This window comes from Heloderma suspectum, chromosome 2, assembly GCF_057233095.1.
Source record: "Heloderma suspectum isolate Gila_16-S chromosome 2, 16-S_ref, whole genome shotgun sequence".
Classification (NCBI taxonomy): Eukaryota; Metazoa; Chordata; class Lepidosauria; order Squamata; family Helodermatidae; genus Heloderma; species Heloderma suspectum.
The window spans coordinates 77,662,551-77,687,491 of NC_139459.1; the positions used below are offsets into that span (position 1 = coordinate 77,662,551).

The window sequence follows — 24,941 nt, forward strand, 5'->3', positions numbered from 1 at the left end:
GTATTTCTCTAAAATCCCAGCTGAAATTGCTTCTGTTTATGGACTGATTTAGCCAGTTGCTAAATTTTGAAATAAACCAGGAACAAAGAAATTGTTTAAACAATGCAATCTGGCTTTTTCCTCCAATTTTTTTTTTCTTAAATCTCACTACTTTCTCTGTAAACCAGTCTAGTCTCAGGCATCATAAAGTTAATTGTAAAATGTTATTTTAGGATTCAGATATATTACATTTGGAGGTTGTATGTTCATGCTGCTTGCCAGCCTCTTATGGAGTATTTAGACCTAGGTAGCTTTTTAGCTGCTTTGTCTAAACTGCTTCTCTCTCTCTTACACACACACACACACACACACACACACAGCTGAACAGGCTCTAACAAGTAAAAGTCCACCTCTTCAGAAATTAAAGTAGGAGAATAAAATGTATAAACTACAATTTCTACCCAAGCAAATGGGTGCCTGGAAAGGTGCTCTCTTTGAGACAGTTGCTCAGATGCCATTCAGAAAGAGGCGGAATCTTTTAGTGCAGCTGAGTTATGATTCGTTGACTCCACAGAACTTTTCCTGTCTTAATCCCAGCCCCCTCTTTTTCTTTTGAGAAGTTGACTTTGCTGCTTCTCAGACACGCACGTCGTCTGTAATCTCCAGAGATCTTGTCTGATACCATGAGCTTCGAAGCAGATGAATCTAAAGAAGGTATGACTTTTAACATTTTTCAAACGATTTTGCTTTACAGAAAAATAAGTGTCTCCTTCAGAGCTGTTTCTGGCAGCAATATGGGAAGATGAATAGAGGTTTATGCCCACTGTAGCACTGAACTGTTTATAGGGGAAGGGAGAAAGCAAAGGCATCTGAAGGCTGCTGTTCATATTTCACTGAAAATCCAGCAACTAAAGCCTTGACAAGAAGGATGTTTTGTTCTTTGTGCAATGATAACTAAATACTGTTCAAAGTATTAATAATGTGGATGGGCTGGGTGCTTATGTGTTCACAAACAACAGTGACTTGAAAGGGGAAGATAGTTTTTAAAATGTAGATGCACTGTTCCTTTTGTAAAAGGAAGTTGTGTAATTCGGAGAGCTGAAAGATCGTTATTTTTAGGAAGGAAATTTCTTGGCATTAACAATCTTTTTCCCCCTAGTGTGAGTACATACTGCTTGATGTATGCGTGTTTAAATTGGTACTGAAACAAAGCTTGTGACGGTGGAAAACTATTTCATTAACTTTCGTTGTGTAAAGAACATGTGGAATTGCTGGAAATACTCCAAGAAAACTCGATTATTTATCAGTGTAAATTTGAGGGGAGGGGGCTGTCTGGTGGAGAAAGGGAAGAAATGGCTTTCTGAAATTTTATTACAAAAACTGATTTGAACCTAAAGTAGGGAGAAGGGGAGGGGAGAATGCCTTAGAAAATGTGGGTATATTTATAAAAGATTGGAATTTCCTGACATTAAGAAGCCAGATAAATTTCTGTTGAATAAAGAATTGGTATAAGCTAGACCAGATCACCAGTCCAGTAGCAAACTAAGTAACTTGCAAAAATTTAAGAGAGCTTTTCCCCCACTGTTTATCTGGCATCCCCACAATATGAACGTATTTCAACTTAGATCTCATCCTTCTAACTTGAGTTTCTGATGCACAGAAAAACATGGCCTGGCTAAATGAAATCCACTTAATGTGGCATAGCAATTGAATTATTGTAATTCTTAGAGCTTCCACATTCTACCCTTTTCTTGTCAAATAAGAGGATAAATATGAATCCAGACCCAATGAACAATTGTAAGCTGCACTAAACCATTCTCCTGTGGCAACTTCTGAGTACAGCATTCCTCTGGCAGCATGTTCATTCCAACCCTTTTGTATATTTAGATGAGTAAGCAGCATGCATGCCATGACATGACACAAGGCTTAAAGAAAACCCTTTAAAAAATGTCCTTAATTTGACATGCATATTCATTTGTTTAAGATAAAACATCCAAATTGCCTCTGCTTTCTTTTTCAAGGGGAAATTGTACTTCAGTTGACAACTTGGAATGCCATGATGTGCTTCTACTTTCTGCAACACTGCAGAATTTTACATGGTAGAGGGTGTAGTTGAGGGGTGAGCAATCTTTTGCTGTCAACGCCACATTCCCTTGGATAATGTTGGGGGCTACATGTTGGCAGGCGCCAAAGCTAGTGGTGGGTAGGGGTAGAGTTAGAAGTAGGTGAGTCACTTCTTTTCTCTTTCTCTCCTCTCTCTCTCCTAGCAGGCTGCCAGAGAAGGGACAGATCACTCTTGCCGGAGGTCTGGACTGATCACATGCATGTAACAATAAGAAAGAACTGCTTCTGGCCCTCCATTTTCACCCTCTCTTTCTTTCTCTTTTCTCTCTCTACTCATAGTTTGTTATTCTTCTTCTGTCTAGGATTCAGTCACTGCTGCTATCGTGTTTCAAAGCTGGTGAACTGCACCCCTCAGATTCAAACTGACCGTCTTCTGAACAAACCTAAGTTTTATTTAATCAAAGCCTTTTTCACAGAGCTCTCTCAGACGGTGGCCTTTCTCTCCTCAGGCCAGAAGCAGTGGGTGGTTGCCTTCAACTACTTCCTGGCTCCACCCAGGAAGCACACCCTATCTAGGCCAAATCCAGCAGTTCTTTCATAATGCACAGGCCTTTCGATATTAGGTCGAGGGCGTCATAAAATTTGGCCAAGAACCACTTGCAGCCCTAGGACTACACGTTGACTATCCCTGAGTAGTTTGTGTTGTTTTTATAATGGACAATGAAGAGAAAATAATAGTAATACAGTGTTGACACCACTGTGTTTATATTGTGTCTGTTTACAACTGTATTTTTGTTTTTTGGAAAGTTAATATGCATTTCATTAATCTTGAAGAGGTGGCTATTGTCTTTATAACTTATATTCTGAGATGAAAATATAATGTAGAAAAAGGAAACGAATGACAAAATCAAACTATATATTAATTATGCAAGAGGTGTATCCGAAGTTCCAATTCCATTTTTAAATTAATTGCCTAGAACATTACAGATTGAATTGCTACATGGCTTTAGAGAAGTATTATTCCTTTGGGCCCAGTGGTGATACCCCATATATTCCCCAGTGGATGATGGAATCCTAAGGGAAGTTGCCTTCTGAGTGTTTCTTCTAAGTTACAAAGCAATCTGATGCGTGCATACTCAGAAATAAGTCCCACAAGCACAGTGAGACTTATTTTCAGGTTAATATATACAGGATTGCAGCTTTAAGCAGGTAGCTGCAGGTAGCTACAAGCAACAGTGCTTTTTAAGTAGTGACACTCTCCTAAGAGACCCATCAGGCCCAATTCCTTGCTATTGTTTAGGCCCTTGCTGCTTTGGTTAACTGTTGCTGCTGTTCTGGATTGTGTTTTGGCTGTTTGACTGCTGTGTGTGTGTGTGTTCAAAAAAACCGTTTTAATTTGGCTGTATTTTTATGTTGCATTTTAATTGTCTGGTAAGCTTCTTGAGTGCTTTTCAGATAGGCAGGATACAAATTGTTAAAATTAAAGTATCACAATTAGTTGTAAAATATAGTGTGAACTAGGAAGATTGGGCTCTTAATTTTCATGTTAGCAGTTTTCCAATTAATGAGAAAATGTTTACTTCAACAGCTTCGCAGGTTGTGTATTTTCACTGTTTTCTATAATTTCCAGATGATGATTGCTCACATACTGGTCTTTTAATAACTGATGCAAACTAAAAGAAAACAGTGCTGCTAAGGAGCAGTTACGCTGGAGCGTTGCAATTGATTTTTAAGCCACAATGTATTGTCTTCTGGATCAATACAAATGTGTTTTTGTTACTTTTTGCTTTAAATTTTAGTCCAAGCACTATTTATAAAGGTCTCTGCATTGGAGAAATGCATAGCCCAACCAACTAAGTGTAAGTTCAATGTTCTGTAATATAACATACCCTCAAATTCTTGTAACTTGTGGCAGGAAAGGGGATGTGAAAACTCCAATCCTGATTAAAATAATTGTTGTCTAGTTGATTTGGAACTGATATTTCCTCCTTCCTTAGTAGTAGTGCTTCTCGTTACATAATGCTGTGGTATTGCAGCACAGTTTGGACAGTTGGAATTAAAGCAGCTGGATATCTCAGCTACTTTGTTAGCTTTGGGATAGGTGGAGCAAAGAGAGAATGGAAAGTTGGGGGCATGCTTGGCAAAGGCTGCAATTCTGTACATACTTATTTGAAAGTAAGTTTCACTGGATTTACTGGGATTTGTTTCTGGGTTGTTGTTGTTCAGTCATTCAGTCGTGTCCGACTCTTCGTGACCCCATGGACCATAGCACGCCAGGCCTTCCTGTCCTGCACTCTCTCCCGGAGCGTGCTCAAGTCCATATTCATTGCATCAGTGATGCTATCTAGCCATCTCATCCTCTGCTGTCCCCTTCTCCTTTTGCCTTCAGTCTTTCCCAGCATCAGGGTCTTTTCCAGAGAGTTTTCTCTTCGCATTAGGTGGCCAAAATAGTTGAGCTTCAGCTTCAGTATCTGTCCTTCCAATGAGCACTCAGGGTTGATTTCCTTTAGGATGGACTGATTTGACCTCCTTGCAGTCCAGGGGACTTGTAAGAGTCTTCTCCAGCACCACAGTTCGAAAGCATCAGTTCTTCGGCGCTCAGCCTTCCTTATAGTCCAGCTCTCACAGCCATACGTTACTACTGGGAAAACCATAGCTGTGATTAGACAGACCTTTGTCGGCAAGGTGATGTCTCTGCTTCTTACTATGCTGTCTAGGTTTGCCATAGCTTTCCTCCCAAGGAGCAAGCGTCTTTTAATTTCACGGCTACAGTCACCATCTGCGGTGATCTTGGAGCCCAAGAAAATAAAATCTGTCACTGCTTCCATTTCTTCCCCTTCCATATGCCAGGAAGTGATAGGGCCAGATGCCATGATCTTCGTTTTGTTAATGCTGAGTTTCAAACCAGCTTTTGCACTCTCCTCTTTCACCCTCAACAAGAGGCTCTTTAGATCCTCTTCGCTTTCTGCCATTAGGGTGGTATTATCTGCATATCTGAGGTTGTTGATAATTCTCCTGGCAATCTTAATTCCGACCTGTGATTCATCCAACCCGGCGTTTCTCATGATGTACTCTGCATAGAAGTTAAATAAGCAGGGTGACAATATGCAGCCTTGTCGTACTCCTTTCCCAATTTTGAACCAATCGGTTGTTCCATGTCTGGTTCTTACTGTTGCTTCTTGACCCTCGTACAGGTTTCTCAGGAGACAGGTAAGGTGGTCTGGTACCCCAATCTCTTTAAGAATTTGCCACACTTTGTTGTGATCCACACAAAAAAAGGCTTTAGCGTAGTCAATGAAGCAGAAATAGACATTTTTCTGGAATTCCCTTGCTTTCTCCATGATCCAGCGAAAGTTGGCGATTTGATCTCTAGTTCCTCTGCCTCTTCGAAACCCAGCTTGTACTTCCGGTAGTTCTCGGTTCGCATACTGCTGAAGCCTAGCTGGTAGGATTTTGAGCATCACCTTGCTGGCATGTGAAATGAGCGCAATTGTACAGTAGTTTGAACACTCTTTGGCGTTGCCCTTCTTTGGAATTGGAATGTTAACTACATTTTCCAGTCTTGTGGCCACTGTTGAGTGTTCCAAATTTGTTGGCATATTGAGTGTAGCACTTTAACAGCATCATCTTTTAGGATTTTAAATAGCTCAGCTGGAATACTGTCATCTCCGCTAGCTTTGTTGTTAGTAATGCTTCCTAAGGCCCACTTGACTTCACTCTCTAGGATGTCCGGCTCAAGTTCAGTGACCGCACTATCCTGGCTATCAGGGACATTCAGATCTTTCCTGTATAGTTCTTCTGTGTATTCTTTCCACCTCTTCTTAATCTCATCTGCATCTGTTAGGTCCCTGCCTTCTTTGTCCTTTATCATGCCCGTCTTTGCACAAAACGTTCCCTTGAGATCTCCGATTTTCTTGAAGAGATCTCTAGTCTTTCCCATTCTGTTGTTTTCCTCGACTTCTTTGCCTTGTTCATTTAAGAAGGCCTTCTTGTCTCTCCTAGCTATTCTTTGGAACTCTGCATTCAGTTGGCTATATCTTCCCCTTTCTCCCTTGCTTTTCGCTTCCCTTCTTTCCTCAGCTACTTGTAAAGCCTCATCAGACAGCCACTTTGCTTTCTTGCATTTCTTTTTCTTTGGGATGGATTTAGTTGCTGCCTCCTGAACAATGTAACGGACCTCCATCCATAGTTCCTCAGGCACTCTGTCTATCAGGTCTAATCCCTGAAATCTATTCCTCACCTCCACTGTATATTCATCAGGGATATGATTTAGGTCATACCTGAATGGTTTAGTGGTTTTCCCTACGTTCTTCAATTTCAGCCGAAATTTTGCAAGAAGCAGCTCATGATCTGAGCCACAGTCAGCTCCAGGTCTTGTTTTTACTGACTGTATAGAGCTTCTCCATCTTTGGCTGCAAAGTACATAATCAATCTACATAATCAATCTGATTTCGATATGTTTCTGGGTAGACACATACAAAATTGTGCTGTAAATCACTTATCCTTCTTAACAAGTGGCTATATTACAATAACACTTTTTAGTGAATTTTAATCTGGTAGGTGTAGAGCCTCACCTGTTTCTCTTTACTCTTTCACAATGTACTTCTGTGTAAGTGGGAAACTGACACACTCATAAGCATATGCATATTCAGGCAACTAGGACTGAAATGAATGCTTCTTTAATTGGTTGAAAGTAGTAGTTTTTAGATGGTATTTAAGAAGTGTTGCATTTACTATAATACCACTATAATGATCTGATATGAGGAAGGCTTTGGATAGGGGTGAATGTTCCTTCCTTGTTCTCCTCGACCTCTCAGTGGCTTTTGATACTGTTGACCACTGTATCCTCCTGGACCACCTGGAGGGGTTGGGCATTGGAGACACCATATTACGGTGGTTCTGGTCCTTCCTCTCCGGCAGGTACCAGAGGGTAGCACTGGGAGAGGAGGTTTTGAACCCGTGGCTGCTCACTTGTGGGGTGCCACAGGGCTCCATGCTCTCCCCAATGCTATTTAACATCTATGTGAAGCCCTGGGGGCTATCATCAGGAGGTTTGGGGTGCCATGTCATCAATATGCAGATGACACGCAGCTCTACCTCTTGTTCAGATCTTCACCAGGGTTGGCTGTAGAATCCCTGTCCAAATGTCTGGAGACGGTGAGTGGCTGGATGAGGAGGAATAAGCTGAAGCTGAACCCTGACAAGACCGAGGTAGTTTTGGTGGGAGACAAGAGGAGGTTGGGGGATGTTGACCTGGTGTTGAATGGGGTTCGGCTACCCTTAAAAGACCAGGTCCACAGCCTGGGGGTCATTTTAGACTCCCAGCTGTCCATGGACGTTCAGGTGTCAGCTGTGAGCCAGACAGCGCCGTACCAACTCCATCCACCTTCCCGACCATCTGCTCCCATCGGTTGTACACGCCTTGGTCTCCTCTCGTCTAGACTACTGTAATGTGCTCTACGTGGGGTTACCCTTGAAGACGGTTCGGAAGCTGCCGCTGGTGCAGAACACGGCAGCTCGCCTGATTAAAGGCAGCTGCCGGTGTGATCACATTACTCCGGTGCTGAAAGAGTTGCACTGGTCTCAAGGAGCGCCTCCAGCAACACCAGACAAGCTGCTCAACAAGATCAGCCTTGTATGGCCTTCTCTCTGACCCATCAGCCAGGACAGCTAGGCTGGTGAGGATGAGGAAGAGGGCCTTCTCTGTGGTGGCCCCCACTCTGTGGAACTCTCTCCCTAGGGAACTCCTCCATGCCCCCTCTTTAATGAGCTTCCACCACACATTAAAACATGGTTGTTCAGGCAGACATTTGGGGTGGGTTAGGGTATTTTTAGAAATACGATGTTTTAATGTGGCATTTTATTGTTTTAAGCTGTTGTATTATTGTACATCGCCCAGAGTGGCCAGGTGACAGGCCAGATGGGCAGTTAAGAAATTTAATAAATAAATGAATGGAATGGCAGGAGAAAGAATTGGTCGTCCTTCTTTGCACTACTCTGATTTCATATCTTGATAAAATTCAGCAGAATTAAAATGTTAAATGATCTTAACACACTACATAATACACTACAATACGTAAGAGTTGACATTTGTTCCTGAAGTTGCGCCCCCTTTATCTTTCTGCTTCAGCTGCATGATTATTACAAAGTTCTTGTAATAGGCCTACAAGTAATGAAAGGATCAGAACTTACAAAAACAAGTGTATGATCCCCATGACCGCTCACTTCCCCACTTGAAAAATAGTGTTATTATAATGTTCTGAAACACCCATTCCTGAACTATCTGAGGCCACGTTCGGACTTCATGATAGCCCATGATGGGTTAATAAGCTACTCACAGTAGCTTATTTTTTAAATAGCCCATGATCCCCTGTCACAAGAGCAGGCTAATAAGCTACTGTGAGTAGCTTATTAAGCTATTGTGTGTAATTTGACTCATGCCCCCGCTCCCTGCCCTGCTGCAGGCCTCCTGCCTGAGCAGTGGCTCTGTTTCCACTCTGGAGTGCTGGAAGTTTGGGACAAAACTTCATACACACAAAACCAGTCAAGAGGCACCCAATCCAGCGTCAAAACCCTGCATGATCACCCACCAAGGAGTGAAAATCCTGAGTGCACCAAAAAGGGGGGAGTGGCTAAAACACCTTGGGGGTTTGCAGGATTGGGACCAAACATCATAGCCAGCCTCCTCTACTAAGGAGGCACCTAATGCAGTATAAAAAACCTGTGCCCTCACCCTGAAAGCAGTGAAAGAAATGCACCAGCAGGATTTGCTCCATTTCTTGGCCTCCACAAGTAACTGGGCAGTAGCATTGTAGATGACTTGAAGCTTCTAAACCATCTTCAAAGACAAAACCATGTAGAGTAGCCTAGTCGGGATGTAAACAGGGCATGCATGAATGAATACCATCATCTTAGGGTCAGTGTTCACAATACTTCCAATTGCTTAACCATAGTTACACCATTGGGAGTAGGCTATGGGATCATGCACTCACTGTCTGGATGCCTCAGAGGATGCTACCTAAACTGGATGTTACGGTGGACACCGTTGGATGCTACCCAACATGCTTAACTGTGGTTAAGGCTGGTGGGGAGGACTCATGTTTCACAAGGGAAGGATTGGGAAGGCACTTGTTGGGCAAACAATTGGAAGCAAGGTTCACCTCTCATGGAAACAGTAGCTTTAAAAGTAAAATTTTCTCAGTCATTTAGCATTACATTATACCTTAGCCCACCTTACCATGAAGCTTGCCAGACTCGTGATTTAATACTTTCATGTGATATGTAGGTATGTGAACAGCAACCGAATGGCTATGTGCGTCTTGTGGGCTGGTAAATGTTAACTACTTATTTCTAAGATAGGCTAAAGCCAGTACAAATACATATGTGCACGGTCAACTCTATCAGATAATGTACGATGAGATTTGGTGACTTCAGCAAATTTCATTTTTTTAAAAGCAGCAAATACTAACTTTCGATTGTTGGATTTGTACTGAGTGCATTTGCAACTTTGAGTTTAACTTTGCTTGCTTTCCTAATGAAAATTTTCACCAATAAAAAGCCTCTTGGAATCAGTTTTAGAGTTTTGCATATTCTTAACTTTAAAACATAATTCATAACATAAATATCTACATTATACCCTTGTTTCTAAATATTATTCCAGTTGTTCACAAATTTATTTTTTGTCCTGTATATGTGTTCAAAGTAGCACAAAATGCAAACATAACGTACAGAAATCAATTAGCATATGAGAATGGGTATTCATGGTGAAGTAAAATAGTAAATAAAGTTTTTGCATAAAGCATTCCTAATGAGCAGGCTATATAAAATTAATTATCCTTTATTTATTTTTTTAAAATGTTATATTGGCTTGGATCCTAGCTTCCCTTCCATGAGCAGAATAGAGTCATCGTCCCCAGCCCCTGGGGACCCCATCTACATGGGGCTTTTACTTCAGTTCTACTTCACCTCCAAATCGCTAATTCAGATGATGCACACTGCTCTCCATAGCTAGCCCAGCGCTTCTTGCCCTAAATCCAGGGTTTTGTCAAATGCATTTTGTGTTGGATTTTCCTGTCACAGCGGCCTCAGTGTTGTTCAGGAGTCTGTGTGACCTCAGCTGGCTTAGGCACGGGCTGGTGGAAGTGGTGCTGATTGGTGGAAGGGAAAGTAGAAACTTGTTTTTAAATTGATACTTCTAATTAAATAAATAGGCCCATCATGATGGAAGGATAAACTGCAGTACAGAGTTAAATAGGATTTAAACAGTGTAACTGCAGTTATTGATAATACGTAATACTGTGACTTGGAATGAACAGCTCTTGGAACATGGTGCTGCAAGAGTTATTCTTTATAGCATTAAGTAAATAACCGTTAAAGCAATATAGTTTTCCCTCCACTTATGGCTGCTACACATTGTTTATCCACTTTGGCTTTATTGACCTCTTAAAGTTTCACATAAGTGACATTTTCCAGCTCTCAAGTCAGGCTATTAATATCTACATATTTAGCCATTTAGAGATTTCAAAATGTACTTACCATATTTCTTTAATGGACAGTGGTTGTGAGTGCGTGGTTTTTTTCATAGAACAGATAGCCTATCGTAGCCACAGAGGTCTCACTAAAATCATACATCCCAATGTTTTTGTATATAAGGCGGGGGGGGGGGGGGACACCATACAGTGTTAACATGGATCAGGCCTTCTACTAACACTTATTGTCTTGGATCTCAAGATGGTCCACAAAGCATGTTAAAATATGATGAACTTTTAAAAACCTTAACCTTACAGTTAAGATTAACCACCATTTAGGGTTTGGACAACATGCTAGACTGTGATTAATCTATAATTGAAGGTAAAGTTTCTGATCTCCTCTTCACGTTAGTGCCAGAGAAGGAAAGGGAGGGGAGAGCATATGTGCCTCAGGCTTGTATAGGTCATTCCTTTAACAATAAACTAGAGTTTATTATTGCAGCCAAATGTAGTCACTGGCCCAGTTCAGACTATGGTTTATGAAGCTGGGAATGAACATCAGGGCCAAGCGTTTTTACCTTACCTCTCCCATCACATGCTGGCTTCCATGTGAGGATCCTGGCTTCTGTTAGGCTAGAGTTTTTCAGTATGTACAAATTGGAAACGCTGGCGTAACTTACTTAACAAAACAGGAGCAAAAGCCAGGTTCAGAAGCCTGGATCTTCACATGAAAGCCAGCAAACAATGGGAGGGGTGAGGAGAGAACTATTGTTTTTGAAGTCTGGAATGATCATCTAAACCGGACCAATGTCTTACATGAGCTCCCATTAGGGCATTAAATGATGTGATTGATTTCAACTGGTTCTTCATTTTGCATCCTCCCAGTGAGAAGACACTCAGTGTATTGTGGAAGTTTATTTAATTTTACTTAAAAGTATGCATCCTATGCCTGAAACCTGCCCTCTTTTTAAATACCATGGGAACTAATGGGTGCTGGCAACAGAAGAAAGTTTATACATGCATTCAGTGAACACTTAGAGGTAGCTGCCTGGAACATAATGTTCATAGTACAATATGGTCTGGAAACCAGTTGAAACCTCTATTCTGCCTGTGTGCATTTGAAATATGGTGTGTCTTGGTGCGTAAGAAAATCCTTGGAAGAAAACTGCTTTGGGAGATGGTTCCACAGTGTCTCCAAGGGGTGCTACTTAATATTTTACCCTCATTCTCCCTTTTCTTCCTTCTAAAGGTGTTGCTTAATTCAACAGGAAATGTGACATAATTCGGGAGTAGAGAGAGAAATACAACAGAAGATCATCTAGGCTCCTCTTCTGAACTGGGGAAGTCCTGTTCATTGGCATCCTGAATAGTTCAATAATGTAATAGAAGGGAGGGCACACAATCGTCAGTATTACATTGATAGGGAGAAGAAAAGTTGAGTTTTTCATTGGGCTTAAACTACCCTGAGAGGTCAACATAAACTGTGCTGCCTTTCTGGAGAGGCCTATTCCATATTGTATTTTGAGAATTGTAGTTTTGCTGGACGCTCTTTCTCTGCAGGGTGTTTGAGGTCACAAGCTCTTTAGCCACAGTCACTAAAACTTCGACATGACTTTACATCTTGGCTACTGGAGATGGTGATGGGGGCAATGGAGACCACTTGCCATACAGGAGAATTTCAGGAACAAAACACTGCAATAAATTAGTAGCTACCTCTGCTTTAAGATGGAAGACCAAGCCCTGGTTCATACTCAAACACAACAAAAAGCTGTCCTGTTGCAGCATCTACAGTGGGAAGTAATGTATGAGCTAGGAGTTGATGCTATGCTATTCCCCCACCCCCCAGGGAGAAAAATCATGAGAGGAGCTTCTGAAGCCATCAGCATGGACACTCAGATCATATGTTACACCCCCTTCCCCCTAGTACAGCATCAGTGTGAGAGATTTTTTACAAATCTTAACTGGGGTAAAACCAGCATCATAGTGGACATGCTCCATGAAGCCATGGATTGGCCCTGGTTTCATAAAAGCACAGTGGACATGTACTAAGTGCCAAACATGGACTGGATTATGTTATGCAGATGTGTTAGTGAAATGGAAGCTCTTTTCATTGTGCCTTCCCTTTTATATTCTGTAGATTAGAACTATGATTAGTAATATAATTTTATTTATTTATTTATTTATTTATTTAATTTCTATACCGCCCAATAGCCGAAGCTCTCTGGGCGGTTCACAAAAATTAAAACCAAACAACACACAATAAAACAATTTAAAATATATAGAACATTAAAACCACAATATGACAATACAACCACAAAAAAACCTAGCAGCAGTGCAGGAGTTTAAAATACAGATTTAAAACAACAAAGATAAAAATTTAGAAAGCTAAAATGCTAAAATGCCTGGGAAAATAAAAAGGTCTTCACCTGGCGCCGAAAGGAATACAATGTAGGTGCCAGGCGAACCTCACTAGGGAGCTCATTCCAGAGCCGGGGTGCCATAACAGAAAAAACCCTCCTCCTAGTAGCCACCCGCCTCACTTTCTTTGGCAGGGGCTCATGGAGAAGGGCCGCTGATGATGATCTTAAGGTCCGGGCAGGCACATATGGGAGGAGGCGATCCTTCAGGTAACCTGGCCCCAAGCCGTTAAGGGCTTTGAATGTTAACACCAGCACTTTGAATCGGGCCCGGAAATGGACTGGCAGCCAGTGCAGCTGGAAAAGTACTGGCGTAATATGAGCTCGCAGGCCAGTCCCTGTTAACAATCTTGCTGCCCTATTTTGGACCAGCTGAAGTTTCTGGACCGTTTTCAAAGGCAGCCCCACGTATAACGCATTGCAGTAATCCAGACGAGAAGTTATCAGAGCATGGATAACTGTAGCTAGGCTATCTCTGTCCAGATAAGGGCGTAGTTGGTATACCAGCCGAAGCTGATAAAAAGTGCTCCGTGCCACTGAGTTCACCTGTGCCTCAAGTGACAGTTCTGGATGCAAGAGCACCCCCAAACTACGAACCTGATCCTTTAGGGGGAGTGCAACCCCCTCCACAACAGGTTGAATATCACCTAGCCGGGCAGACGAACCACCCACTAACAGTACCTCCGTCTTGTCTGGATTGAGTTTCAGTTTATTGGCCCTCATCCAGTCCATTACCGTGCCCAGGCACTGGTTCAAACAGCCACTGCCTCACCTGGTTTTGATGAGAAAGAGAGGTAGAGCTGGGTGTCATCTGCATATTGATGGCACCTCAGCCCACACCTCCGGATAACCTCCCCCAGCGGTTTCATGTAGATGTTAAACAGCATGGGGGATAAAATAGAGCCCTGTGGAACCCCATGGCACAATTGCCATGGCACAGAGCAATAATCCCCCAGCACCACCTTCTGGAATCGGCCATCCAAGTAGGAGCGGAACCACTGCACTGCAGTGCCTCCAACTCCTAACCCAGACAACCTATCCAGAAGGATACCATGGTCGATGGTATCGAAAGCCGCTGAGAGGTCCAGGAGAATCAACAGGGTCGCACTCCCCCTGTCCCTCTCCCGGCAGAGGTCATCCCACAGGGTGACCAAGGCAGTTTCCATTCCAAAACCAGGCCTGAAGCCCGATTGAAATGGATCTAGATAATCCGTTCCATTCAAGAGTGCCTAGAGCTGTCCTACAACCACCCGCTCAAGCACCTTGCCCAGGAAGGGGACGTTGGCCACTGTCCTATAATTGTTAACATCCTCTGGGTCCAGGTTAGGCTTTTTCAGGAGTGGTCTAATTACTGCCTCTTTTAAAGCAGCAGGCACCACTCCCTCTCTCAAGGTAATATAATATAAGTAATGTTTTCAATCATTACATTTGTCTACAGAAAAATAAATATTAGTTTTACTGATTTGTATGTTCTGTGCGTTCAGCAGTGTGTGCCAGGACATTATATTGCACTTACAGATATGAAGACCTGGGGGGAAAAAAATGAAAAATTCAAGAAAAAAATGTTTTTTACCAACGATAATTTTTGTTTTTTTTCTGAAAAATTGAACAGCTTTGGATTATAAAATATTTTCTTTTAGAATTTAAGCCAAGGCATTTATATTTTCCCCCTTCGTGGATCACTGCCTTGTTGTGGCGAAGGGGCTTGCGTAACTCAGTGAAGCCATAAGCTATGCCATGCAGGGCCACCCAAGACGGACAGGTCATGGCAGAGAGTTCTGACAAAATGTGGTCCACTGGAGAAGGAAATGGCAACCCACTCCAGTATTCTTGCCAAGAAAACCCCATGGAACGTATCACAAGGCTAAAAGAGATGACGCCGGAAGATGAGCCCCTCAGGTCGGAAGGTGTCCAATATACTACTGGGGAAGAGCAGAGGGTATTTCCAAGTAGCACCAGAAAGAGTGAAGCGGCTGGGCCAAAGCCGAAAGGACACTCAGCTGTGGATGTGTCTGGTGGTGAAAAGAAAATCCGATGCTGTAAAGAACAATATTGTTTAGGAACCTGGAATGTCAGATCAATGAATCAAGATAAGCTGGAGGTGGTCAAACATGAGATGGCAAGATTGAACATCGACATCTTGGGAATCAGCGAACTAAAATGGTCAAGCATAGGCGAATTTAATTCAGGTGACCATCATACCTACTATTGTGGGCAAGAATCCCTTCGAAGAAATCGAGTAGCACTCATAGTCAATAAAAGAGTGGGAAAAGCAGTACTGCGGTACAATCTCAAAAATGACAGAATGATCTCAGTACGAATCCAAGGCAAACCATTCAACATCACAGTAATTCAAGTCTATGCCCCAACCACTGAGGCCAAAGAAGCTGAGGTTGATCGGTTCTATGAAGACCTACAACAGCTTCTAGAACTAACACCAAAAAAAGTTGTCCTCTTCATCATAGGGGATTGGAATGCTAAAGTAGAAAGTCAAGAAATCACCGGGATAACAGGCAAGCATGGCCTTGGTGTACAAAATGAAGCAGGACAAAGGCTAATAGAGTTTTGTCAAAAGAACACGCTGCTCATAGCAAACACTCTTTTCCAACAGCACAAGAGGCGACTCTACACATGGACATCACCAGATGGTCAATATCGAAATCAGATTGATTATGTCCTTTGCAGCCAAAGATGGAGAAGCTCTATACAGCCAGTCAAAACAAGACCTGGAGCTGACTGTGGCTCAGATCATGAGCTTCTTCTTGCAAAATTTCGGCTTAAATTGAAGAACGTAGGGAAAACCACTAAACCATTCAGGTATGACCTAAATCATATCCCTGATGAATATACAGTGGAGGTGAGGAATAGATTTAAGGGATTAGACCTGATAGACAGAGTGCCTGAGGAACTATTGATGGAGGTCCGTAACATTGTTCAGGAGGCAGCAACGAAATCCATCCCAAAGAAAAAGAAATGCAAGAAAGCCAAGTGGCTGTCTGATGAGGCTTTACAAGTAGCTGAGGAAAGAAGGGAAGCGAAAAGCAAAGGAGAAAGAGGAAGGTATATCCAACTGAATGCAGAGTTCCAAAGAATAGCTAGGAGAGACAAGAAGGCCTTCTTAAATGAACAAGGCAAAGAAATCGAGGAAAACAACAGAATGGGAAAGACTAGAGATCTTTTCAAGAAAATCTGAGATACCAAGGGAACATTTTGTGCAAAGACAGGCATGATAAAGGACAAAGAAGGCAGGGACCTAACAGAAGCAGATGAGATTAAGAAGAGGTGGAAAGAATACACAGAAGAACTATACAGGAAAGATCTTAATGTCCCTGAAAGCCATGATAGTGCAGTCACTGAACTTGAGCCGGACATCCTAGAGAGTGAAGTCAAGTGGGCCTTAGGAAGCATTACTAACAACAAAGCTAGCGGAGATGACAGTATTCCAGCTGAGCTATTTAAAATCCTAAAAGATGATGCTGTTAAAGTGCTGCACTCAATATGCCAACAAATTTGGAACACTCAACAGTGGCCACAAGACTGGAAAAGGTCAGTTAACATTCCAATTCCAAAGAAGGGCAACGCCAAAGAGTGTTCAAACTACCGTACAATTGCGCTCATTTCACATGCCAAGAAGGTTATGCTCAAAATCCTACAAGCTAGGCTTCAGCAGTATGCGAACCAAGAACTACTGGAAACAAGCTGGGTTCCGAAGAGGCAGAGGAACTAGAGATCAAATCGCCAACAATCGCTGGATCATGGAGAAAGCAAGGGAATTCCAGAAAAACATCTATTTCTGCTTCATTGACTATGCTAAAGCCTTTGATTGTGTGGATCACAACAAACTGTGGCAAATTCTGAAAGAGATGGGAGTACCAGACCACCTTACCTGTCTCCTGAGAAACCTGTACGACGGCCAAGAAGCAATAGTAAGAACCAGACATGGAACAACCGATTGGTTCAAAATTGGGAAAGCAGTACGACAAGGCTGCATATTGTCACCCTGCTTATTTAACTTCTATGCAGAGTACATCATGAGAAACGCTGGGTTGAATGAATCACAGGTCGGAATTAAGATTGCCAGGAGAATTATCAACAACCTCAGATATGCAGACGATACCACCCTAATGGCAGAAAGCGAAGAGGATCTAAAGAGCCTCTTGTTGAGGGTGAAAGTGGAGAGTGCAAAAGCTGGTTTGAAACTCAACATTAACAAAACGAAGATCATGGCATCTGGCCCCATCACTTCCTGGCATATAGAAGGGGAAGAAATGGAAGCAGTGACAGATTTTATTTTCTTGGGCTCCAAGATCACCACAGATGGTGACTATAGCCATGAAATTAAAAGACGCTTGCTCCTTGGGAGGAAAGCTATGGCAAACCTAGACAGCATAGTAAGAAGCAGAGACATCACCTTGCCGACAAAGGTCCGCATAATCAAGGCTATGGTTTTCCCAGTAGTAACGTATGGCTGTGAGAGCTGGAGTATAAGGAAGGCTGAGCGCCGAAGAATTGATGCCTTCGAACTGTGGTGCTGGAGAAGACTCTTACGAGTCCCTTGGACTGCAAGGAGGTCAAATCAGTCCATCCTAAAGGAAATCAACCCTGAGTGCTCATTGGAAGGACAGATACTGAAGCTGAAGCTCAAATATCTTGGCCACCAAATGCAAAGAGAAAAGTCACTGGAAAAGGCCCTGATGCTGGGAAGGATTGAAGGCAAAAGGAGAAGGGGTCGGCAGAGGATGAGATGGCTAGATAGCATCACCGATGCAATGAATATGAACTTGAGCACACTCCGGGAGAGAGCGGAGGACAGGAAGGCCTGGCGTGCTATGGTCCATGGGGTCACGAAGAGTTGGACACGACTTAACGACTGAACAACAACAACATTTATATTTTGTTTCCCAGTCTTTACTCCTCCCCCTGCCCCGAAATGATTTCTAAACATTATATAATAAGAACACATTTATACAAAGACTAGAGATTTAAAATGTCTGGAAATAATGAAGCCATTGGGAAAAATATTTTTTTAATCATCTCTGTAAGATTCCCAGAAAAGTTATTTCTTTCATTCCTTATTAAAATTATTGATCTGAAGTATATTTTACTGATAGGCAGTTTCCCAACATGTGAGTAGAGCCACCATTGTGTATTCTTGACAGTAAATATGTGTTATTGACTGTTTGGGTTTTGTTCTATAGAGCCCTGTGTTTCTGATGCTATAGCAGTCATTTAATGTAGTTCTAATCTATTCAGACAAGAATTACAAATGTACTGAGTTTACTTTTAAAAGTTTTAAAATATAATGATAATATTATGAGCAAACTAAGTTATACATAAAATAACTTGAGGAACAGAAAGGATGCTGTATGCTCCTAAGCAGCCCTCCCCAACCTGGTGCCCTCCAGATGTTTTAGAATCATAGGGTTGGAAGGCGTCTGCAAGACCATCAAGTCCAACCCCCTGCTCAGTGCAGGTAGCCTGATCCCCAGGTGGTCTCCCATCCAAGTACTATCCAGGTCTGACCCTGCTTAGCTTCCGAGATCAGGTGCATCCAGCCCTGAGATCCGCTCCCAGCATTCCTGTTGCCTGAGGCTGATGGGAGCTGAAGTCCAAAATATCTGGAGGGTACCAGGTTGGGGAAAGCGGTCTTAAAGTGACAAAGTGATTTTAGATCTGTGAAGAGCACTAAAGAAATAAGTATTAGATTTTTCCCAAAATTTCCAGGGTTTTCTTGGGGGGAAATGGAAAGAAATTGTTTTTTTCCATGGCCTCAAAATTTGTGGAAATTTTACATCTCTAACTGGGCTAAGTATGCAGTGAGGATTTAATTAATTTCCTAAAGTACTCATCCACAGGAGTGGCTGTTTGTTGAATTATCTGCACACTTGACTGTCCTACTGTTGTCTCCTTCCTGTCAGCTTCCACTGGGGGTGGGTGGGCAATCCTGTTATGTGTCTGAATCAGGTGTGATTCTGTCATTCAGTCACTCCAGAGGTATAGATGCAGCAGTATTGCCTATCCTTGGATTTTGTGTATTGAGTTTCTGCATGAGTTAATGCATTGGATTCTCTGTCTTCCAATCAGGAAGGCTGGGAATGATGGAAGTTGTAGTCCAACACATCTGGAGGGCACTTGGTTGGGGAAGGCTAGGCTAGAGTAATATATTGTGGCCAGGGAGAACGAAGTTCAAATCCCTACTCGGCCCTATCTTTCAACATAACCTACTTCACAGGGTTTTGAGAAGATAAAATTGGGAAGAGGAAACCCTATATACTGCCTTAGGTTCCTTAGAGGAAACGCAGTATATAATGTAATAAGTAAGAACAGTGATTTATGCAGAAACATAGGGAGCTGGTCCATTCAGGATCAAACTTTTCAGGTGTAAAAATGAAGTGTGTGTTCCATTTTAATTCAGAAAAAAATGCCTTGTTATCAGGGTTTGAAAAACTTATGTTTATAATTCAGTGGTAATGGAATTGGTAACATCAGTTGTTTCACTGTTGCTTTAGTAAATTGGGATTATTACTGTTCATTTCATTATGTTAGCCTGCTCATTTTCACATACACTGCCCATATGTTTTGAGAACTGATATTCTGCAAGCTTAAGAATTTAATGTTTTCCAGTGTACTAGCTAATAATTCTAGCACAGCCACCATAGTACTTAAGCAGATGCACTTGTTGCAGAAGGGCGAACAGGAAGGAAATCAGTTACACCACTTTACAAAAGAGTGTGCTGTTCTCTCATATACACGGAGTGAACCATGAAAGCATTCCATATTTGCTTGTACCATATTTCTTCCCTTAGAATATAAGAATGCCTAGACCAAGGTGCTTAAGAAGCCTTACATACCCTATTTTAATTGCAGAAGGGGGCAAGTCCACACATAAACAAAAAGGAGCTATTCTGATAACTCACTGCTAGCTATAGTACTAGTTGTAGGTTGCGAACTACTGATTACTGCCATGTCTATCTCATGGAAAGATTCTTGCTAACAACATTGTGTGCATCCTCTCTCCTTACTAGACTGGTATCATTCAGAGTTGTGAGAAGAGTTATAACCACTAGTACCTTGTAGTGATTCTCCCCCCACCCCTCCCATGCTGAATTTGTCAGCAACAGTCGTTCTATTATTGCAGTATCTTATGAGTGCGCATTGGTGTTGCAAGGGAAAATAAGGTTCTATCTAAAACTGCTTCAAGGCGTAAGAACTTCATGTCTCAGTGGACTAACACACACACACACACACACACACACACTATCTTAACATATTCCACCAAATCTGTTGTTACTGTTGAGCCTAGGCTATATAAGCCTACAAGTTTAGCTAGACATTTCCTTGTCATAGCTTTGGTCAAGTATGCTAATGTTTGTGATGAAAATAACACTAACTATATTTCTGGGGTAGATTACTAGTTCGTTTAGCCCTGCATGCTTCAGAAGAGATTTCATGGAGTAAAAAAAGAGAGACCCATTTATATAATTCCTTCTGCTCTGGAAGCCAGATGTTTATGGATGTGATAATACTTTCTCTGATCTATGGACTTTTGACAAGTGGGAATTGCAACAAAGTGTTGCAATGTGGAGTGCTCCTGTTCAGGGTGCCAGCCAGACATACTTTCTTCTAGAATATTCCACCCCCAAACAGTTCAGTTCTCATTGGGCTATGTTTGGTTACTTTTTCCCCCTTGGGGTTTTCCCCTAAGTGTGTAGTATTTCTGGGGGTTTTGAACTTCTGCAAACTTTGGGGTTCCCCCAAGCCTTCTAATTCCTCCCACTTCTGTGTGGTTGGTGCCCCTCTGGCTAAATCAGCGGTGGGCTACACATAGCCTATGAGCCCCCCTCCCTAATTCTCATCTGCAGCTGTTGGTGCAGCAGCAGTTAAGAAAAAGCAGCTGTTTGCCACCAAAACTCAGTGGCAAACCACTACAGAGCCTTAGAAGGGCCAAAATTAATGTTTCTAGCTTTCTAAGGCTTTCTAGTTGTTTTCTGCCAAATTTTGGTGGCAAACTACCATTTTTTCTTTTTGCTGTGGCAGAAGTGCAACCCACAGGGGAATCTGGGGGCTGGAAATTGGCCCCTGGATCACCCAAAGTTGCCCACCCCTGGGCTGCATAAATATCTACACACAAAAATGAATTTGCCATTAATATATAGGATAGCACTATCATAGTACTATGTCAGTTCACTTAATTATTTTTGTGCCCAGTTACACCTTTACCCCACATCCTGTGGCAATTATCTTTCACAATGTCTTGCGGTTTTCAAGTGGAGAAATAAAGGAGAGGCTTGAGCATGACTGCCAGGAAATAAGAAAAAGAGTAGTGGTTACAGCTAAATCTCTGTATTCTGTTATGTCCCTTTCTCGGGGAAAGTTTTATTTTCCTAATATTCTCAGTTTGCTTGTGTAGCGTTATACTGGGCAGCCCATATCTAGTCTGCAGCAGTCTCTTAATGAATATTTGAGAAACAGTAACTCAAATGCAGTAGCATAACTCCTACTCAGTGAAATCTGCTAGGAACTGTGTAGAACAATATTTCACAAAAACATCTCAACAGCCCCTTGTCTGTGGTGAGTAATAATGACCTCCAAGCAACTATGCAGGAGAATTCTGTAAACTCCAGAGTTGTTTCTCTTTCCATTCTAGGCTACCAATGCGCTGCAAATAACTTGTACAAGCCAGCCCCCCCAGCCCCATATACTTATGCTAAATTGCTATGGGCTAATAACTTTTGTAGGGTTTTTAGCAAGGCTGGTTTACAAAGAATAGACTTAATCCAAAAGAGCTGTCTTGAGAAGCCCAAATTGTTCAGATAAGTGATCTATCAAACATGGTTTCTTACAAACTAATCGCATGTTCAAACCCCTTCCCCAAACAACGCTTTGCCTATCAGCTTTTCCCACTGATGCAATTGCAGGGTTGCCCACTGACCTGAAAAAATAAGTTTTAACTACTTCTGTTCCTTTTTATAGAGGGCTGATATGCAGAAACCAGCAGGTGAAGCTTTTTATGGCAAGGAGCTAAACCTCTTACCTAATTGCTGCAGATCTGACTGCAATTAAAGGCATGGGCTAAAGGGGCCCATGTCAAGATGTGAAATTATACAAGTTTTTTTAATCCTAAACTTGTTAAAAGAATTGACCTCCATCTGCTTAAGATCATGTTTCTATAGTGAAGTGAGAAGAGGTGAGACAGGGCTGCATTTTATTTTCCCTTATGGCTGTTAATGACATCTCTGTCACCTGTGTGTTTACCTAATCCCCTTCTGATTGTGTTTAGTTTGCCTTGGCTTTGCACCCATGCCTGAAGAACTGCCAACTGCTCAGAGATAGAAAAAAACAATCCAATGTTATTAAACTTTCAAAAATATGTTGCATTTTATAAACTGCCCATCAATTGCCAATGAGACTCAAAATCTATACATATCGACTAGCAAGTTGAAATTGTAGCACAGGGATATTGTTGGAACATGGCCTATAGCAACAGACCCACAGATACTTTAACCTCAAGGTAATTATCTCCCTCACACTACACATACATCTGATAAAAATCCTTTTAAGTCAAGTAATAACCCCACAGATCTCTGTTTTCTCCATTTTTCCATAGTTGTCACTTCTGCAGTCCAGCTTCTTTGTGGAGATGGACAAAATATTATTGTTTATAAATGTGGTGTGTGGTTGCCTCTTTTATTATTTTGTTCTATTAAGCACGTCTCGATTGCCTTTGATATGTGACACAATCTCCTACTCTCAGTGTTATGCCCATTGTCCAGTTTATTGTCCAATATTGTCCATAGACATGTCCACTTAATCAGACTGTTACGTGATGTGCTCTAGTTAGTTGTTGTTGTTCAGTCGTTCAGTCGTGTCCGACTCTTCGTGACCCCATGGACCATAGCACGCCAGGCCTTCCTGTCCTGCGCTGTCTCCCGGAGCGTGCTCAAGTTCATATTCATTGCATCCGTGATGCTATCTAGCCATCTCATCCTCTGCCGTCCCCTTCTCCTTTTGCCTTCAGTCTTTCCCAGCATCAGGGTCTTTTCCAGGGAGTTTTCTCTTCGCATTAGGTGGCCAAAATATTGGAGCTTCAGCTTCATTATCTGTCCTTCCAATGAGCACTCAGGGTTGATTTCCTTTAGGATGGACTGATTTGACCTCCTTGCAGTCCAGGGCACTCGTAAGAGTCTTCTCCAGCACCACAGTTCGAAAGCATCAATTCTTCGGCGCTCAGCCTTCCTTATAGTCCAGCTCTCACAGCCATACATTACTACTGGGAAAACCATAGCTTTGATTAGATGGACCTTTGTCGGCAAGGTGATGTCTCTGCTTCTTACTATGCTGTCTAGGTTGGCCATAGCTTTCCTCCCAAGGAGCAAGCGTCTTTTAATTTCATGGCTACAGTCACCGTCTGCGGTGATCTTGGAGCCCAAGAAAGTAAAATCTGTCACTGCTTCCATTTCTTCCCCTTCTATATGCCAGGAAGTGATGGAGCCAGATGCCATGATCTTAGTTTTTTTAATGTTGAGTTTCAAACCAGCTTTTGCACTCTCCTCTTTCACCCTCAACAAGAGGCTCTTTAGATCCTCTTCGCTTTCTGCCATTAGGGTGGTATCGTCTGCATATCGGAGGTTGTTGATAATTCTCCCAGCAATCTTAATTCCGACCTGACCTGTGTACAAACTTGCACATGTTCTAACGAGACTCATACACCCGCTTATAAGGAATCTTTAGACATTGGCAATAGAGCATCTATGGCTAAGAAGGCAATTCCCACCCAAAGAGATTCACACTCAAGACACTATTGGAGAGGATAATGCCACAGTGGCACATTTATTGGGGTTTACAAAGATTCAAATGCACAAGCTAGTTTGGGGGGAATTAGCTGAGCAAATGGATTTAACACTTAGGACCAATTGGGGATGCTCCAGCTTTCACCAATTTATGCTTTGATGGGGAAATCAGCCGCATTCTTGGTGAAGCTGAGCTCCAGGCCTAGAAGTAGTTTTCGAGGCTGTGGGAAGGAGTCTTCCTGAGTCCTGAAGCGCACGCACGCGCACACAGAAGGGAAAGGGGGTGGAGGCTACAATTTCTAGAAATAACCTCTAAAAGCAATATACCTTTCCTTGGGCTGAAGCCCTTTCTTGCAGACAGGAACTACTGTGGGTTGCCAATTCCTGGTCTCAAGTGAAGAGGAAGGAAAGCAGAGAGCCTTCACTAGGGGAGGCAAAGCACCCACTGTTGCCACCTTGCTCTGGCAAGCTTAGCGATTTCAGCATGGAGCCTTTCCTCTGGGAGGAGACACTCTGAGTGATTTCAGCGGCAGTGTGGCACCATACCCCTGCAGGGGTGAGGCACCTAGTGATTTCAGAAGCATGCCCCCCCCCCTCTGGGAGTGGCCATGCTTGGGGACTGCTCCAACCTGAGGCTTCTTATACATTTCAGAGAAAGGCAGTGACATCAGAACTCTGATGAGCCAGACACTGTTCATATGCACTGGAAATGTGCTACTTGCTATGGGAGAAAGACTGAGTTGGCTGTCCATCTCATATAACAAAGAGGGTGCTTGGAGATGATGACTGTACTTGCCAAAAATAAAAGTCCTACTTACTATCTCTTATTCACTTAACAAAAGATTACTTTGCATCTTGATGACTGTCTTAAACACAGGTGTCAAGCTGGAGTTCAACAATAGGAGCATATTGCAGGTGGTTGACTAGGTAACTTACCAGATGTCCCCTTTGCTATCCAGCACATTCTAGGGATATCAGAGAATTCCGCCACAGACTCCAGTGAGGCCGGATTCCTTAGAATCCAGCCCCCTGGAATCCGTGGCGGAACGGCCCCTCCCGCCACACCGCAGAATCCCCCAGGATGAAGCTTACCTGGTGGCAGATGCGACTGGTCTCCCGGCCACTGCTGGGTTCCTGCGGCTGCAAATGGCGGCCGTTGTAGCGGCCGCCAGTTGCGTGGCTTCCTTTTGCCCTGATAGCAAAGAGCAGGGACACGAATAGTG

General features: G+C 42.6%; 1 protein-coding gene across 2 annotated transcripts in view; it reads left to right on the forward strand.

Annotated features, from left to right (window-relative positions):
• TNFAIP8 (TNF alpha induced protein 8) overlaps positions 1-24,941 on the forward strand; it is a 69,094-nt gene that overhangs the window by 30,908 nt on the left and 13,245 nt on the right. For both annotated transcript variants that reach the window (XM_084833938.1, XM_084833937.1), the window contains one exon: positions 600-693. In XM_084833938.1, coding sequence (XP_084690064.1) covers positions 663-693 — 31 coding nt within the window. In that variant the 5' untranslated portion in view covers positions 600-662. The remainder of the gene's footprint in view (positions 1-599; positions 694-24,941) is intronic.